The sequence below is a fragment of the Uranotaenia lowii genome, chromosome 3 (assembly GCF_029784155.1).
Source record: "Uranotaenia lowii strain MFRU-FL chromosome 3, ASM2978415v1, whole genome shotgun sequence".
In the NCBI taxonomy this organism is placed as follows: domain Eukaryota; kingdom Metazoa; phylum Arthropoda; class Insecta; order Diptera; family Culicidae; genus Uranotaenia; species Uranotaenia lowii.
Genome location: NC_073693.1, coordinates 19,727,033 through 19,747,001, shown reverse-complemented (window position 1 = coordinate 19,747,001; position 19,969 = coordinate 19,727,033). Strand labels below are relative to the sequence as shown.

General features: G+C 39.2%; 1 protein-coding gene across 7 annotated transcripts in view; it reads right to left on the bottom strand.

Annotated features, from left to right (window-relative positions):
* The window catches only part of LOC129751258 (syntaxin-1A), a 154,700-nt gene that overhangs the window by 64,652 nt on the left and 70,079 nt on the right, over window positions 1–19,969 (bottom strand). For all 7 annotated transcript variants that reach the window (XM_055746650.1, XM_055746647.1, XM_055746651.1 and 4 more), the window contains exons 3-4: window positions 134–314; window positions 1–39 (exon numbers count right to left, since the gene is read on the bottom strand). The exon at window positions 1–39 is cut by the window's left edge and continues 35 nt beyond it. In XM_055746650.1, the coding sequence (XP_055602625.1) occupies window positions 1–39; window positions 134–314 (220 nt within the window). The remainder of the gene's footprint in view (window positions 40–133; window positions 315–19,969) is intronic.

Sequence of the window (19,969 nt, the reverse complement as noted above, 5' to 3'; positions counted from 1 at the left end):
TGATATCGGCCATAAGGTCTTCGAGTTCTTGTTTCGTTTCTGTGTGAAAAAATAAGAAAAAAGAAAAGGGTCAAAATTAGCTGAAATCTGTGCGGCCAGCAATGCGGCCATTCATTGGAACGGGTTTACTCACTCTCATCGGACTGTGGAGCCGACAGGATGGCACTGTGCTTTTTCTTCACCTCCTCGACGTTTGCCTGGATTTTGTCGATCATCTCCCGGATCTGTTCCACCTCGTTGAAGAAGTCCTCCATGAAGTTGCCCTCCACCGGCACCGCCACATCTTCCGGCATGTCCTCATCGTCACTTTGTGCCTGTTCAGAGGGAATGGGGGGAAAAATCGAAGGAAAACGGAAAAATCATTAGTACATTCCGTAAAAGAGCACACACAACATTGCTCTAGCCTGGAGAAAAAAGAGCGAACGGAAAAGGATACAAATTAAGCAAAGTAAACGTAAACTTGGATTGTAAAGAGAACAACTACCGAGGGTACATTTCGCAACAAACATCGACCATTGACCTGGATAAACGGTTTTCAAGTGGAAACAATTTGGAAGTAAGCCAAGCAAAAAAGGAAGCAACAACAGTAAGTTTGGGTAGTCTCTGGAAAAAATATAGGCTACAAAAAAAACCATGCGTTGTTCAGATCAAAGATTAAAAACATAAATAATGAAAACCATAATTTAGTGTTTTACTGCCATGGTCGTTTGAAATTCAGAGGCATAAAACAACTATAACAAAAAAAAAAGGAAAAAGTTATAAACAACAAGAACATTTTTTTTATAATTCGTATTGTAAAAACCTTTTCCAAATCAATGTCTTCAACTCAATTGCATCTCGATGTGATGTTATTTTTATCACCTCATGTTGCCTATCCAAAGGCGTTTTAAACATCTGCTTACATGGAAAACTTTCCGCATCGATTGGATAGTATAAATTCAGGCGTTTTCTCACAAAACATCTCAAGAATGTTCAATGGCGAAAATGGCAACTCCGATGCAAAACCACCTCTCTCCTTTAATGAATGACGTCATTTGCCATTCGTTGAAAATCTCGATGTCAACCCACACCGGACAAGCAAATGCCATCGTCATCGTTCTCTCGTTGCGTTACGCATCGTCCTTGAAACATCACTAGCAAAATCGTACGCCTCCACCCGTTTTTGTTTTCGCATTGTGTTGTGCTGTTGTAACCTGACTGACTTTGTGTAAAACATCCCCGGCAGGCGTAATCGAACGCCTCCTCAAGAATATGGCTGCTTTCAACGGTGGTTTCCGTCGTCCTAATCGACAACCCGAGAGTGACAGATCAGTTGAAGGGCGGAGAAATGTGGGTGGTTTTGGTCTAGGCTTCAATGTTAGCCAACCTTGGCAATGTCGGAGTTAGTTTCGCTTCTCCTAAAGAAGTAATAACAACGAAGGCAACATCAACAAGGATGCTGCGAATTTCGATTCCACCCTACTCAACATCAACTAGTCCTAGGCTCCTAGACAAACGAACAAAAACACACCCACACCCACACATTACTCTTGTAATCGAATTGATTTATAGCTGTTGCTGCTGCCTACAGCATGGAATGAATGATATTTATGGAGCCGTAATTAGTTTAGGCTTTGCTTGGTGCTGATTTATGCAGGGATTATGATCCTTTTCTTTATTATTTTTGGGAAAGGAAACAGATTGCTGCCGTTCGGTGCTAGTAGTTAGAAACCTAATAAACATTGGAAATCACTTCCATTCCGATTTAGTTGATTAGAGAATTTCTTTGGTAATATATTTGATAAATAATTTGGCAATTTTCATCATACTCTGGAAACTGTTTGGAGTTATGTTGAGGCCAAACGGCAAACGTGTAGGTTCGTAATGTGTCGTTGAACTATGAATTTGCGAAAATCAATTGAACCTCACTTTTTGTCATTTTATCTTTAGCGAACAATTAAGGTCAATAAGAACAGTCGATGCAATTTTTTTAAATTTTTTTACTTAGCAGATTCATAAATCCAGTCCTGTCACGATCACCATGTGATGTATCCCGGAAATCTAATTTTTCAATTCAAGTTTCTGAGGACTAGATAGTTAGTATTTCTTCAACCGGTGATTGATCAGAAAATCTAGCAAAACTATTTCATAACTAAATGAAAACTTGGCCTAGGAAACTATTATCAAACTATTTCTCAATCCTTAACACATTAAGAACCAAGAAGAAATCTAAGCCCGAAAACACAAAAAATTGGCATTCCATATCTCGAGAACGACTGGAGCCAAACCTACAAATTTTGCATCTGTAAATTACAGAAAGTGTTGTACACAATAATGTAGAATGAAGTTTCTTTATAAAGGGTGTCCACGATGAAATTTCCACACTATGAAATTGTTCTAACTTTTTAACCGTTGGGAAGAATTTAAAGAAAATTTGGGTGGATTTAGTTCATAGTGCATTGTTTCCATCCTGCAAGTTTTAAAGTCCTGTGATCAAAACTCGCGGAAATGGAGTCAAAAGAACTGCTCGTGCGTGATAAAATTTTGCGCATGCATCACGAGAACAAGGATCTCTCGCATCGTTCCATCGCTAAAACGTTGGGAATCGCGAATTCCACGGTGTCGCGAGTGATTAAGCGGTTCGAGGAACGATTTACTACCGATCGGAAGCCCAGAAATAAGAAAAAAGTATTCCGTTCAACACCAAAAAACCTAACCGCTTAGTCGAGGCCTTCAACCGAAACCCGAACGCCTCCGTTCGGGATATGGCTAAGAAGCTGCACCTAAGCCGAAGTTTTGTCCAGAAGGCCAAAACTATTTAAGGCTTGACTTCGAACAGGTACAAAAGGCCCCAAATCGCGACGAGAAGCAGAACAAGTCCGCCAAAACCCGTGCCAGGAAGTTGTACCTCAACATGCTGACGAAAGTTGAGTGCTGCATCATGGACGACGAAACATATGTGAAGGCCGGCTTCAAAAAAATCCCCAGCATTCTGTTTTTCACGGCCAAGGATAAATTCAGCGTTTCGGAGCATGTCCGCAATCAGAAGATGTCCAAATTTGCGAAGAAATTCCTGGCTTGGCAAGCCATCTGCACGTGCGGGAAGCGGAGTGCTCAGGACACGATGAACGGACAGGTGTACATAAAAGAGTGCCGACAACGTCTCAACAATCTTCTGGCCGAATTTGGCCTCATGCCACTACTCCAAGGACGTGCTGAAGTGGTATGCGGAACATAAGGTCAATTTCGTGCCGAAAATGTTCTACCCTCCCAACACTCCGAAGCTCCGCCCCATCGAGAAGTACTGGACGATTATGAAGCAGCACCTTCTTAAACGACCTAAGGTAGTGAAGACAGTCGAGGAACTGAAGAAGGTATGGATTTACATGCAAAAAACGGTTGATTCACAGGTTGTGCAGAATCTTATGGCCGGGGTTGAGGCCAAAGTGCGGGCATTTCCGTATGGACTGGAAATAAAATACGAGTAAAATGATAAAATGAAGTTGTTTAACAGTCATTTTTCAATCTCTGAAAACTTTATGGCAATCGGATGAAAACTCGAATTTTGCGAACAATTTTGTGTGTGGTAATTTCATCGCGGACACCCTTTAAAATGTATCTCATTTGAGTCAGTGAACCGCACTTGCGCCAAACGAAAAAACTAGACATTTCGTATTTGGTCCACGATGTGTTAAGATTGATGGTTTCAGTCCTGTTTTTTTTTTCTTTTAAAGAGTTCGTATATCTGAAAATGGTAGACATAAGAACAATCTACCGTAATAATATGATTATTGTGTGTAAACTCCTCACTAAATATTAGAGTATTTCCATCATACAACGAAACTGTTCGGAGCTACGTCTAAACCAAACGGTATTTAGAAAAAATCATAACGTCCCGATTACGTATCAACTGGCGATAGTAATCTATGACTAAACCTCACTTTTTTGTTCCGTGGTTAAAATTCCCAGAAAACATGAAATCGTATCAGAAATGATAACTGAAGTCGTTAAAAATTGTGTTGCGAATCGCGAATTCCAACTGCACAGTTAAAAGATCGTATAAAATGTCGTCTGAAGTCAGTTTAAATCGGATGTTACAGAAAGTCCGCCATGTTTGTAAATTTTGAAACGATTTTGCCCCTGCACGGTCTTCAAGTGAGAAAATCATCGTCATGTTCTCTCTGTAATAAGCAGTGCATTCAGATGGGAATTGAGTAAAATTGACCAACGAGAGAACTGGAAAATATTGTCGTTGGCAACGAGTTGATAGCTATGAGAGCAAAATTTTATACTTTCTCGCATTCTTCCGATAGGTACGACTAAGGTGTCGGATAACGATTGGTGTAGTTTTCGTCGTTTAAGAAAGAAAGGACATTTATGTATGTATGTTGTCTTTGGTAGGTGAATGCTGTTTTTTCAACTTTCATACGATCATCCTATAATGTATAGGGAACGTATATCAAACCAGCATAAGAATATAGTTACAAAAATGTTTGCTGGGTTTTTGGGTTTTGACAATAAGGAATATTGATCATTAAATTTTGTTATACATTGAGCCAATCTCTCACGAAGACTTTTTTTATACAACTTTTAACTAAACCGATCAGGACCTGTTCAGATAACCAAACAAAGACATTAACAGTTTTAGAAGTTTTATTCCATCATAAATGCATAGAAGTTCTAAGTCGGTCATTTACAGAACTTTGTTGTTCAGTTGTGGTTCACTAAAAAGCACGTTGATTCAAAATGTGACTTGAGTGTATGAAACAGGTATTCACATACGAAACAGTTTTTCACAACGGCAACTATTTTTTTACGCTCGAGTGCTATTTTCTATAAAAAATCCTTTGGAGGGCTGAGAAGGCTTTCAGGAAGTTGTGAAATGAAAATTCGGATTTATCAGCACGAAACTCTCTATAATTTCCTTTTAAACTCATTCGCATTGGTTCGATATTATAGGCGTATAATTTTTGTGAAAATTTGTGGTTACACTTATTTTGAATAAGGTAAACCGATGAGAAATTTTTTTTCTTTAAATCAATATGTTGAGGTAGTAATAATTTATTGGATGTTTCATTTGTCGGAATAAATCATTGAAAACGTATATTAGCGGCCACAGTTGAGGTCCAATTAAGATTTGTTTGATTTTCTTCATAGAATCATAAATCAAACGTTCGGTTTAGCCTGGAATATGTCAGCCCTCGAAAAATAGAATGAGAAAGTAAAGTTCTAGGCAATTCGACGAGGCAAATAGAATCCACCAGATGTTTGTGGAAAGTATAAACCGATTGGCGCATATGTCAGCCCTCGAAAAATAGAATGAGAAAGTAAAGTTCTAGGCAATTCGACGAGGCAAGTAGAATCCACCAGATGTTTGTGGAAAGTATAAACCAATTGGCGCAAAGATTTAAATTGATGGAGCTTTGTTTCTTGTCACTTCACTCTGCCCCAACCAACAACGGATCCTAGCAGTCAGGGATTGCCGAAATTAATCAATACACCAAACGACATTGGGTTGGAGTTTACGTTTTTTGTCCCTTAACTTGAAATATAGCCAAAGTATAATATTCCTCACAACGAAAGAAAAAAAAAATAGTTTCAGAGCATTCGTAAAAGTAAACAAAAATACCACCATATTTATTTTCACACCCAACTTCATGTATCGCAGGCAGCACATCGCGCCAATAAACAGCTAAACAACCCGCGGGCTTCGGGTAAACTTCCAACTTTTCGAGACATGCCTCAAAAGCGAAGAAAAATCTAAAAAAGAAGAAAACATAGCAAAAGAAAGTTTTTCTTCCGGAATGTTGCCCTTTTTTGAGTAGAATTTTTTCGTCATCCCATCCGAGGACGACGACGAAATGGATACACGGTGGCACGGTGCCTTGAATCGAATCGAAGGCTCCATCCAAACCAACAACAGAGCTGGGAAAAGCTAAAAATAAAATCAATAAATTAGATATTATCGCTGACGACGACGAGCGGCGAACGCAGAATAAGAAAAGCTGGCCCCTGATGTTCCTTCCAACAGTTTTTCGTTCGTTCGTTGGGTTTAGGGAAAATCGGAAGCTGAAGCTTTTCCTCAACCCACAGCTTTTCAGTTGATAGCTAAGGGTGAGGGAAGGCGGAAACCGGAAAGAACGTCTCCAGCTTTCGTTGTTTTCTTGCCAGTGTGTTTTTTTTTGGCTTGCCTTCCCAAGCGAAAGTAAGTAGGTACCTACCCAAAAATCTTGATGGTGCTAGCAGAAACGTGTTATGGCAAATCGAGAGTGTTGGGGGGGACCAGGACCATAACTCGGGAGAACTTTCATCCGAAAGGGAGACTCTGGCTGGCTGGATCCCTATCCTTGACACGTGTGCCCGACCCAGAATGCGGGCACATTCTCGGATACAGACACACACACACAAACTGGCGTACCTCTACACACATAAACACGTGCGATAATGACTGCAGTAAAAAGAAAAACACAGGCGGCGGCAACCACACGGCGGTCCCGTCTTCGAAAGGAAGCTGGGCTCCGGACGTGGATGGGTTTTAATGTTTCGCGGTAGAGTTACCGTTTTACCGGGAAGAAAAATTTGACTTCAATTATTTGGTTTAAATCGATGATTTTGAGCTTCAAATGTGCTTTTGCTATACATAAATGCTTTGGAACCGAAACGACGATACGACGATCATGAAGAAATAAAAAATTCGTATCAGACTATTTGCGAAAAAGAAGAGAGACTCCCTAAGCTGGACGATTCGATCAAAAACGCCCAGGAAGTTAGAAAGACCTGTGTAGGTTTACATGACCTCGTGAACTACGAAGGTGACCAGTGTCGGGATTTTACGATTCTTACGAATCTCAATTCAGAGATTTACTCAGACAAGCCTGTCGCTCACAAGAATAAATCAATGACTGACTTTCTTTTGTTTTTTAATTTTATTTTATTTTATATATTAATTCAGTGTTTTTAATTATTTTTTAAACATCCTTCATCTCAATTTTACATTACAAACAATCAGCAGAAGCTGGCCTAAAATCTGCGCTTCCTAAGTCAATTCCGCCTTTATTCACCGGAAGGCCAATTCAAAAACAACAATCAGCAGCAGCAGCCTTAAAAATATGCGCTTCTTAAGCCAATCAAATCAACCAGCAGAAACTGCCTAAAAATTCTGCGCTTCCTATGTCAATCCCGTCTTTTTCCCCCGGAAGCCGAATCAAAACAAGCAATCAGCATCCGCAGCCTTAAATTCTGCGCTTCCTAAGCAAATCCGTCTTTTTCCACCAGAATTCCACGGAGACAGAATCAAAACAAACCATCAGCAGCAGCTGTCTTAAATTTCTGCGCTTCGTAAGCTAATTCCGTCTTTATCCACTGGAAAACCAAATCAAAACGAACAATCACCAGCACTTCCTAAGCCAACTCGTCTTTTCCCACCGGAAAACCAAATCAAACGAACAGTCAGCAGCAGCAGCTGCGCTTCCATGTCGATACGTTTTTTTACCGGATGGTCAAATCAAAACAAACAATCGACAGCAGCAGCCTTAAAAATCTGCGCTTCCTAAGCCAATTCCATCTTTTTTTACCGGAAAACCAAATAAAAAAAAAACAATCAGCAGCAGCAGCTTTGAAAATCTGCGCTTCCTGAGCCAATTCCGTATTATTTCACCGGAAGGCCAAATCAAAACAAACAATCAGCAGCAGCCTTAAAAATTTTGTTTTCCCTGTGCCAATCCGTCTTCCTACCGGAGGCAATCAGAAACATATTTTTCGTAGCAGCAGCCTTGACAATCTGCGCATAATGTCCTTATTCTACCAACCACATCATTGCATTGTCGTGATTTACGATTCTTACGAATCGCGAATCGCAGCACTGACAGAGGAAGTTCCGGGGAAACAAGTCCAGTGTCACTAGATTCAAAAGTCGGTGACCCTACAGGAGGCGAACTGAGCGATGAGTTATTATCTTATCAGGCTTAGAGTTCAACTACCTGTGAGGACAATCAACTCTGTTGGTAGAGTGAAAGTGGAATAGTCGATATGCTAAATAACCAGAAATAACAAAACATGATCATCAGGATCAGGGGTAAATCAAGAGTCTTTCGAGCAAAATGCGTTCGATCCTACATGTGAAACTCCAAAGTAATCAACTCGATAGCTCCATTGACGAGGAGTATCTGGGTTGGGCCATTCCCTAATAACAGTACTGTGGGGAACTCTTCACATTTCACAGTATTTCACGGTACGAAGTATGTATATCCTGGGAGTAGAGTGGCTCTAGAGAGGCAGGAAAGTGTAGGAAGACTCTGTCGGATATCATCCGAGTTGAAGCATGAAGTTCCGGACGTGGTTACGATAGGTACGTGTTCAAAATAAGCGACACTTATGAAGATTTGATGATGAGGCCTTGAATCGTTGAGAGGACTCTGAGTAATAAAAAGCTTCATTGACTTCTTCATAAGGGTCCTTACATGGCTACACTCTACACAAGCGATTGCTAGTACAACCAATGATCGTCAATATGCGAATTACCCAATCATGGGTTTCAACACCTCCCCTCTATTCGCAGATTGAGAAAGTTGAATAATACGTCGACTGTCGAGCTTTCCCGCAACTCCAAAAATTTCTTCCAGCCATAAGCTTTTCCATCCAAACTCGATCCTCGATAGAGTAGTTGTCGTCCAGCTTGGCTCTGGAGTCGGCAATAAGATGAGGCTGGCAACTCACCGTGTCGTTCAAACAACCTTCCCCAAAGTGCCAAAATATAAGCTCACGTATGCTGACCGCAGCGTATCACCATACCACGAAAGTAACCCTCTTGGCGATCTAATTTCTGCCTCTGGCTAATCTACCAGCTGAATCGCTCGACCTCTGCGCTGATCAATCTTGCTTTCGAATCCAGAGTCTCCTACTCCCGACTGTCGTAAATGATCTTACGCTACTAACCGCAGCGCTATTCGCAACGACATCGAGAAAAACCCGCTCGGATCACGCTTTTCCGGCGTTGAACTGCAGCGGCACCTTCTGGCTGAGCTGGAATATCTCGTAACCTCTGCGCACAAGAGCACAAGAGTAACCCTCTCGGCTATCATCTCCACCCAATTAATCCGGGTTGTTGCGGATTCTGAGACCAATCACGGCCGTCGGACGTGAGCTCATGCATGCTGACCGCAGCATTCTCATGACGGAGAAACCCTCTCGGTCCACGAACCTCCCCGGACTCGACCTCTGACGGCACTTCCTGGCTGATCTGGGACATCTCGCTGGCTAGTTTTTGGCCTGGCTGGTCCCTCATAGGCTGACTGCTACACTCTCACTAACTCGTTTTTCCCTAAATCCAGACGTATCTGGGCCCATAATCTGTTGAAATGAAAGTTTCAACGCAGGTTTCAGAGGTGGAATAGAATTAATTCTTTATTCACTACTTGAGTAGGGTTCTTACATAGCTCCACTCTACACTAGCGATTGCTAGTTCAACCAGCGATCTTCAATATGCGAATTGCCCGTTCGTGGGTTTCAACATCTATTAATACAGCTTTTATGGGATACATCATATGGAGACGGCAAAAAAGTAATCTTAACACTGGTTTAAGAAATTTTAATGTTATCGGACACTATGAATTTGTAAGAATAACGTTTGGTTTAAATAAAGCTCCAAACAGTTTACTGTATCATGAAATTTTTTCAGTGGTTTGCCACCATAATTTATGTGAAGTGATAGAAAATACTTCTTAAAACTCAGATACTTAGAACCTTTTTTAATGCATTTTTCGTTATTACCGTGTAATTGGTGGAAAGAGTGTAGAAGGTTGCTTAAAACAGTATAGTATCCTAAATTTTCCCTTGAATATTCGATTGTGATTCGATTGTGATTCGGTTGTAATACATTTATGCTCGAGAATTTACACTATGCCTCTTCTGATAAGACAGTTCTGGCCATATTTGGCAAATTTCACATATTTTATGTCGACAAAAAATAGCAAAGCCTAACAGACCCGGAAAACTTAGTTTTACTACAAATGAAAAGTATATTTATGGCGTACGTTTGTGAATCATTTGTTGAAATCCACCGTCAACTGAATTCGAAATGTTTTGCACCGTTGTTAACGTTCCATACGTCAGAATTTTGAATTTGATTGAAATCACTTGAGAATATTTTGAGTTCCATCAGTTTCCCCACAAATTTGTAGTGTAATCCATACCTCTAATTGTCAAAAAAAATCCTCAAAAGCTAGTAGTGCGAAAATATGCCCATTTTGAGAAAAAAGGTCAAAAAGTGGTTGAAAAAATATACTAAATAGAGCAGAGCTTCAGCAATTGCAAAACACATATCAATGTATGGAGATATTGCCTTGTTTCAGTTTGATTACCAAAACTGGAAATTGTTTTGTCGTTACCTACAATGTTCCAAAACTGAAAAACTGTTTTTCAAGGTCATTCAGGAAGAAAAAGTATGAAGATAAAATTAATATAACTTTAAATGTCGGTTTCGATGCTCAATCCAAAGTTATCAGGATCGACGAGGACCATACAATAGATATGAACTCAATTAGAAATTAAATGTAAAAAATCATAAAACTCGTCAAATTTAAATATTTTTCAGTTTACAGATGACGATCATCGCTTATTCATTCCCCGCAATTATCGTCTAAAATATAAATAACACTCTTATACATTGTTCCCTTTTTTTTGTTGCTACAACCACACATTTCACAGCCCGCAAACGAAAACCTGACGTAATGCTCCGCTCACTGACTTTACTTCATTCAGCCGGGTCCCCATATCAAGTAAGATGGCATTTCCGAGTGGCATCATCAGCAGGCAGCCATAGCAGCTTTCCCATTTACGGGTATTCCCGATGATAAGCAGATCCGGCATCGCTTAGTATGTATTCAGTATATCTGCGGAAGCGATTGCATAACAATTCTGGAACAAATCAAAGCAGCAGCAGCCGTCATCCATCCTACAAAAGTGATCCGTCGAAGAAAGTTCTCCTCCATCGTTAGATTTCAATCAACGACGCACGGTGGCGGCACTTTGTTATGTATGGTATGGTGCTGCTGGTGATGATGATACGATAATTGAACATTGAACGAACCATCCAGGTCAATTGCTTGCTTGCTTGCATGTCTGTTTGCTCGGTTCGATTCGATTGTGCGAATTTGTCTGGTCCCATAAAATTTTGAACCAAAGGTTCCAGAAAAGTCTCGGGAAGATGATGTCACACGGTTTGTCCCCGGGATTCAGACAGGGTGTGGCCAAGTCCTATCGATATTCCATCTTAAACAGGGAAACACACATCCATGGTGTTGTAGACCTAGGATCTCCTAATTGTTCCTTGTATGTAACCGGGACGGGTCACACGTAAATGGAAACAAACTGTCCCTCTGGTGCCTTCTGGTAGTGCTTCCTTCGTCGTTATGGTCGGGTCGGAGAGATGTTGTTGAAAGCAGAAGGAAAGCAGCAGGACAGGCCACTGCTGGGCCCTTTCGTTTGCAACTGTCAGCGCTTATGTGTGTGTGTTTGTGTGTCGTTTGCCGCTACGGCTGAGGTTAATGTAAAAATCTGATACTGACAATGCGCTGCTTCTGCTGTCCTGTTGCGACAGAAGCCAACATCCGCAGGGTTAGCAGCGGTGAACTCGGTATGTTTCTAGCTACATATGAATTAGGGTGGCAGCCCGGTCATGTCGAATTTCAGAAACCGACCATATATATAAGTTTCGGGTTTTTGAACCTCAAAAATCACCACAAAAAAGGATCTTTAAAAAAATCGAAATTTTAGTTTTGATGTGAAATGAATTGCTGTTCTCAAGTCACGCCTTTTCTCGCCTGTTCTTCTTTGCGGTCCTCCCAACTCACAAAGGAAATGCTGTCCTCTCTACTCGCTGTTCTTCTTTGCGGTCTTCCCAACTCCAAAAGGTAAGACTGTTTTCAAATCTAGCCATTTTACTAACAGCTGTCCTCTCTACTCGCTGTTTTTTGCGGTCCTCCCAACCCACAAAGGCAAGGATGGTTTCAAAACAAGCGTCTTTCTTTACTGATGTCCTCTAAACTCGCTGTTTTTTTTTTTTTTTGCAGTCCTCCAAACTCACATATGTAGGACTATTTTCAAAACTAACCTTTTTCTTAACAGCTGTCCTCTCAACTCGCTGTTCTTCTTCGCGGTCATCGCAACACGCCTTTTTTCCAACAGCTGTCCTCTCTACTCATTGTTCTTCTGCGGTCTTAACAACTTGCAAAGGTAAGACTGTTTTCAAAATTAGCCTTTTTCCTAACAGCTGTCCTCTCAACTCGCTGTTTTTCTTTACGGTTTTCCCAACTCGCAAATGTAAGACTGTTTTCAAAACTAACCCTTTTCTCAACAGCTGTCCTCTCAACTTACTCTTTTTTCTGTGGTGCTCCCAACTCGCAAAAGAAAAGCTGTCCTCACAACACGCCTTTTTTTGCAACAGCTGTCCTCTCAACCGCGGTCTTCCCAACTCGCGAATGTAAGACTGTTTTCAAAACTAACGTTTTTCCTAACAGCTGTCCTCTCAACTCGCTGTTCATCTTTGCGGTCTTCCCAAATTGCAAAGGAAACGCTATCTTCCCAATACGCCTTTTTATTCAACAGCTGTCCTCTCTACTCACTGTTTATTTTTGCGGTCTTCTCAACTCGCAAAGATAAGACTGCTTTCAAAACTAGCCTTTTTACTTATAACTGTCTTCTCAACACGCTGTTCTTCTTTGTGGTCCTCCTTTCAAATGTAAGACTGTTTTCAAAACTAACCTTTTTCCTAACAGCTGTCCTTTCAACTAGCTGTTCTTCTTTGCAGTTCTCCCAACTCCCAAAAGAAAATGCTGTCCCTACAACAGGCTTTTTTCAACAGCTGTCCTCTCTACTCGTTGTTCTTCTTTGCGGTCTTCACAACTCGCAAAGTTGAGACTGTTTTAAAAACTATCTTTTTCCTAACAGCTGTCCTCTCAACTCGCTGTTCTTCTTTGAGGTCCTCAAAACTTGCAAAGGAAATGCTGTCCTCACAACACGCCTTTTTCCCAACATCTGTCCTCTCAACTCGCTGTTCTTTTATGTGGTCCTCCCAGCTCGCAAATGTGAGACTATTTTCAAAACTAGCTTTTTTTCTAACAGCTGTCCTTTCAACTCGCTGTTCTTCTTTGCGGTCCTCCCAACTCGCAAATGTAAGACTGTTATCAAAACAAAAAAAAATTTCTAACAGCTGTTCTCTCTACTCGCTATTCTTCTTTGGGGTCTTCCCAACTCGCAAATGTACGACTGTTTTCAAAACTAGCCTTTTTTTCCAACATCTGTCCTCTCAACTCGATGTTCTTCTTTGCGGTCTTCCCAACTTACAAATGTTAGTGTTTTCAAAACTAACCTTTTTTCTAACAGCTGTCCTCTCACCTCTCTGTTTTTCATTGCAGTTCTCCCAATGTGCAAAGGAAATACTGTTCTCACAACAAGCCTTTTTTCCAACAGGTGCCCTTTCAACTCGCTGTTCTTTTTGCGGTCCTCCTAACTCGCAAAAGTAAGACTGTTTTCAAAACTAACTATTTTCCTAACAGCTGTCCTCTCAACTCGCTGTTCTTTCTCTTCTTTGACGTCCTCCCAACTCGCAAAAGAAAGACTGTTTTCAAAACTAACCTTTTTCCCAACAGCTGCCCTCTCATTTCACTGTTCTTCTTCGCGGTCCTCCCAACTTGCAAAGGATATGCTGTCTTTACAACACGCCTTTTTCCATCAGCTGTCCTCTCAACTTGCTGTTCTTTTTTACGGCCTTTTTTTGGGTTTTTTTTTTGTCAATCCAAGAAAAATTAATGACTTGTTCCTTATAAATTGGTCTCTTTGAATGGTTTTTGAATAAAAAAATATTTTGTGAAAACAAGTCATTAAAACGACAGCAATTGTTGAAAATTTATCAGAGATTTTTTTGTATAATAAGAAATTAACCGAAGCATCATCCACAATAAATTTGAGTAGCTTAGCCCGATCTGTAATCGCTAATATGAGTAACTGCTGTTGAAGCTAAAAAAATCGCTGGGCAATCGAACCAGACACATCTAAGCTCTAGCCTATTATTATTAGTCAGTAAAATGTACTCTGCCGACTGGTTACGACTTGGCTGTTTAGTTTCACTGGGTTACAACTGACTAAGGATGAAAGGAAAAAAAACGTAGTGTCAAACGTAGTACCGAGCTAGGACTAGGTTCCACTTTTCACGCCGACTGGAATCGACTTTTATTTCATTCACGTCATAGGCCTTACTAAATACGTTAAGGTACCTATCCGTAAAACTGTGAAACGCACTCTATTCTAGTCCGTCTCCATGTCAGTGTTTGAAATGAATTCAAGCTCGTAAAGCAAAATAATCACGATAATCTACATGCTAATGAGGGGTTTCCCCCCTTTCTGTGTGACTGACTGGACTGTGCGTGATGTCTTCATTTTTGTTTTTTTTTCTCACTTCAATGGACTGGCCTGTGTCTGTTGGGGGTGGTGAAAATAATATTCCCTGGTCTGGTCCACTCATTGCATTTAGTAGCTTGGAGTTGGGACGAATTGGGTGATGATTACGTTGGTGTCAGAACTATGCGATGATTTCGATGACCGCATTGCTTGATTGTGTGACTTGATGACGTGGTCAAAAAGTTCATTAAAATGTCTGAAATCTACATTGAGTTTGTAGAAATTCAGAAAAAAAATATTAATAATTTCAAATAAGTTTAAGCTCATAATTTAGAAGGTCGATTTAAAAATTCAAAGTTGTAGCTACATACCGGCTCAGACTTACATATGCCATTTGCGATGCTCTGCCCTCACTACTCCCCAAAAATTGCATTGAACATTATAATCTGACACGTTCTAGTCAAACGTATCTGCAATTATTCAATTCCTCGAGAGAACGATTCAATATTTCATGATTCATAGAGTGAACCCTTTTCCACGTTACATTAGTGTGTACTATTAAACGATTGCGCCGTCGTCGTTTAAATGCCACATTAGAATGACGCAAATGAAAAAAAATCAATTAAAAAAATGATTTTGAAATCTTATCCCTACCCTGATTCTTGATCTGGGGCAAAGTTCAATCATCAATGGTAAATTCTACCTAGTTTTATTCTAGGACAGACGATGAATTGCGAGGAAGAAATATAAAAACTGGTACATTCTAGCAATCCATTAATTAATCGAAAGCTTGAACGCTGAGCGAGTTAACGCAACTATATAATTGTCACATCCATTGCTGCTGGGTGTTGCAGGATTAATCGAATCAGAGTGTTAAATCGGAATAATCTAATATGACATCGAGCCAAGCCCTATTGTACGCGCCGACAGGAACACATTCCCAGTGTGATGTGTTCAAAATGACGAGAAAAAAAAATCGTTTAAACGAACAGATACAAACAACAATAATTTTTTTTTATTAATTTGTAATATAGACATGACATCATGTAAAATACACACTAAAAAAATTATTGCTTCAAGTTTTTTTTTTTTTTTTTAGTGTTTTGCAACAAATATGATAAAAGTGGCTCCAGAGATAAATAATTTGGAAATTTTTTCTATCACGTCTGTTGCTCAAAAAATCTCGAAACAATCGATTCGAGAGGATGCTCAAATTCATTAAATATAAATATGAAAAGCGCATTCGAGCCACTCAGTATTATTTACCGTAGAAAATTTTAGCTCATCCAGCCACACCGTCTAAAATACAGTAGCTGGAGCAATTTGGAAGCACTCTTAACAGCAGCTTTCCAAATCTGAGCACTAGCTTTGAAAATCTGTGCTTCTCCAGTCGCTCCGTCAGATGAACCAGATCCGAACCGATCTGAACACCAGCGTTGGAAATCTGTGCTTCTTCAGCCACTTCACCTTATTTATCTTAGCCGAGACAATCTTAGTACAACCCTATTCAAATCTGTGGTAACCTGCCACCCTGTCTTATTTATCGGTGCCGGAACTATCTTAAAACAATCGAAAGATTTCCAATTTGTGCTCCTACAACAACCACCCCATCTTATTTACTGGAGCCGGAACAATCTCAGAATGATCTTTCACCGGCTCAAATGCTTTAACGATAGACTTTTTATACATTTATGTTTCCTTTTTCAGTGTTGCCATATACTCGTTTCCTTTTTTTATATTTTTTAAAGAAAAACATTTGAAATAATTTAAAAAAAATTCTTTATAAGGTCTGCGAATATTGTTGGTAACGTTATAGATTGTTGTAAAGTTCTGCAGACATCAGACTAGTAAATTTTCAATCTTCAATGACACGCCTTATTATCAAAACTAGAGATCATAGCCATTATCTGACGTCAAATTTGAATTCAAAACGTTAGGTTCCTGCATCAAATTTTGTTTATGTCAACCAAATTTTAAAATTGTTCCCGATACAAATCAACAGAAACACCTTGCATCTTTGACACCGAAGTAAGCATACAAATGAAACACACAAAAAAAAAACAATTCAATTCCAGAGGTGTCGATCGGTCGTCACCGTGATAAGCAGCAGCAGCAGCACCCGAAACGAATAAGCGCGGAAATTTGTGCCGTTCACCACATTTAATTAAATTTCCACCATTTCATCATTCTCGGAGGTTTTCCACGTCCGTCTAATCGCATCTATCCTCTTCTTGTTATCGCAATCGCATTGCTTGCTGCCGTCCGTCTGCCACCTTTTGCTCTCTCGCTCGTGAGCTAAATATTTACGACTTTCTCTCTCTCTTATCTTTCTCTTTGGCTCATCCTTTTTTCTGTTGCTCACTTTTTGCTCTTTCAAAAATATCCTCGTGGAAAAGCTTTAATGGGGTTGTTTTTTGTTCTTCTTTCCGAATAAGGACCCAAAATTCGGGAGAGGAACTCACCCTAGAGAGGGGCGAAAATATGTTTTGCATGATGGGAAAACATTAGACTGTTGCATAGGAATTTTCTCCCTTAGTAAGCATCGATCATCATCATCATCATCACACCCTCTCCGGGAAAGTCACATCCACCGACACAGACAAGCACAGACACCCACGCACACACTTTTGCTGGTAAACTTTTTGTTTTCAACACTCCAACATTCCGAGGGAGGATATTGGAAAGCGCATTGGACAAAAATCGCAATTGCTGTCATTTTCATTGCTCGGACTAGCAGACACGCATACCGTGACATCATTGATAATGGGTGGATTGTTGTGTGGTTTTTTTCATTCTGCTCCTTGCTTCAATTCAATTTACTCCCGAGCTTTGCTGTGGGTGTAAACAGTTTAGTGTCCAAAACGTAAATTTAAATCCACCCACACACAGCTAGCGGCCACGTGTACCAAGAAGCGGCCGGGTTGCCATTTTTTTTGCAAACTCTTTCATTTTTTATTACATTTCCACAAACAAAAATCTAGTGAAGAATGAACTCCAGAATGATTACTATACGGCTCATTCGAAGATTCAGATTTAAATTGCCTTTTCAGCAGAGATAGTCCATAATCTGGATACGTCAAGTGTGTGCATTGCACAGGTTGCCATTCCTTCAATTCCATGAATTATCCACTTATCATCCAAAACTATACGTAATGGAATAATAGCAAAAAAATCATCAGATGCCAAGGAGCAAATCTAGTTCAACACTTTAAGATTCGGATCATCGTCAAAAACCCAGCATTAGGATTTTGGATCGTCTCAACATACACTGCCGGCCAGAAGTTTGGGATCACCCCCTCAAAAACATAAGAATTTTGATCGGCCATATCTCAGCCATCTTATTACATATTGGAATTCATTTGATCTCATTCAAGAGATCGTGAGCAAAACCTTCTTCGTATGTATTTGACAAAACGTTTAAATTGAGTTTATTTGACTAATTTAGCTTAAAGTTGGGACATTTCTCAAAAACCGAACTTAAAATTCAAACCCGATTATCGTTCGAAGATTCAAAGTTTAATTGCCCTTGCAGCGAAGATACTCCTTAATCTGAATCCGTTATGTGTGTGCATTGCGCAGGTAGCCATTCCTCCAATTCCATCAATAATCCACTAATTATCCAAAATTATAGATTATGGAAGAACAACAGAAATTCATCAGATGGAACTGAGCAAATATTATTCAACACTTTAAGATTAGGATTCGTCCAAAACCCAGCTTCAGGATTTTGGATCGTCTCGACATACACTGCCGGCCAAAAGTTTGGGATCATCTCCTCAAAAACATAGAAATTTTGATTGGCCACATCTCAGTCATCTTATTACATATTGGAATTCTTTTGATCTCATTCAAGAGATCGTGAGCAAAACCTTCTTTGTATGTATTTGACAAAACGTTTATATTGAGTTTATCTGACTTAATTTAGCTTAAAGTTGGGACATTTTTCAAAAACCGAACTAAAAATTCAAACCCGATCATCTCAGGGTGGGGTGGACCAGTTTCAAAATTCGAGTTGCATTCGAATCCTTTTTTCATACTTATTAAAACACGGTGGTTTAATGTTGTGCGAAAAAATTGCAATGTTCTCAAAATATATAAAATATCTACTAAAGTCATCGTCCAAAAGTTTGGGATCACCACGCAATATGGTGTAACGGCAAAAAATTTGGGATCAGTCTTGTAAAACATGAATTTTTATTTCACGCGTATCTCTGTTATCGTATCGTTTATCTGGTAAGCTGGTTTGAAAGCTAATGAGCTTACTTTATGGATATTTAGTTAAAATTGTTTTGGAGACTAACTTCAGCTAAATTTTCATCATTTTCTGATGATTTTCACTAAATAGTCCGACTGCTAAAAAAAATATATACAAACTTTTTTTGACCATAACTTAATTGTCTTACAAGTTGTTGCAGATCAGTAGGACTTATTTGAAAGCTTATGACCTGTATTTACCTATGAAATAGTTATTAAAAGATAAAATCTTAAAATCAAATGATTTATTATATCACAAATTCATACTCATCTAAAAACTAATGTTCTAATTTTGGGTAACTTTTTGATGATAATCATTTGTGATATATTTTTTTTAAGGGGGGTTTCAAAAAATCGATTTTTTTATTTTTTTATTTTCTTATTGTAAAACATTTCAAGAATTTTGTGTCAAATTTTCAAGTCAATTGAAGCAAAACTGTAGAAGTTATAGGCCTTTATCTCCTCCTATCTAATACTGCAAGAAAGCAAGAGCAGAAACTTCAAACGCGTTTTTCTCGAAAGCACATTTTTAAAGTCCGTGGACATCGTCATTTGAAAACGTCTTATCCGATTCTTTTCAAATTTGGAACATATTTTCTACATATAAAATACATGACCCCAACGTTTTTTTTTTGATTTTTTTACTTTGGGGAGATTTTACAGGTGAAAAATGGCGGATTTTTTCGTGAAAAACCGTAGTTTTTACTTAAAACAGCCACAAAAATTTCATAAAAAAAAATTTTAGTTTAATAAAAACGTTGGGGTCCAGAAAAATATCTATTAAAAATATTTTGCTCTGATTTTTTGACTTCAGAGGATTCTGTGCTGAGATACAGTGTCCACCGCAAATCCTGTTTTCAAAAAGGCATCCTCGAAAGTGTTCCGTCACCGGCTCATTTTTCAATATTTTTCTACGAAAAAATTACTAAATGTTCTTTTAACAATGCTTTGTATAATGCAAAAAATTTGAATACATTTGTTTGAACGATAGCTCTAGAAAAAAATCGTGAAAATGGTGTTTTTTTATACCCGTTAGACCCTACCCCCCCTTAAGCTAAGCTTTCTTAATTATGTGTAATTTAAAAGCTTCCAAATGAGGCAATCCGATCTGCAAAAACTTGCAACTAAGTTATGGTCAAAAAAAATTTGCATATTTTTTGGTGAAGATTATTTGGTGAAAATCATCAGAAAATGATGAAAATTTAGCTAAAGTTCTAAAGAAGTTAGTCTCCAAAAATATTTCAGCGGAATATCGGATTATGCCACATGGGCTGATTATCTCACGTGGTCAATTATGTGGCATGGTCGATTATGTTGTATGTTCTCATTATGTCACATAGCA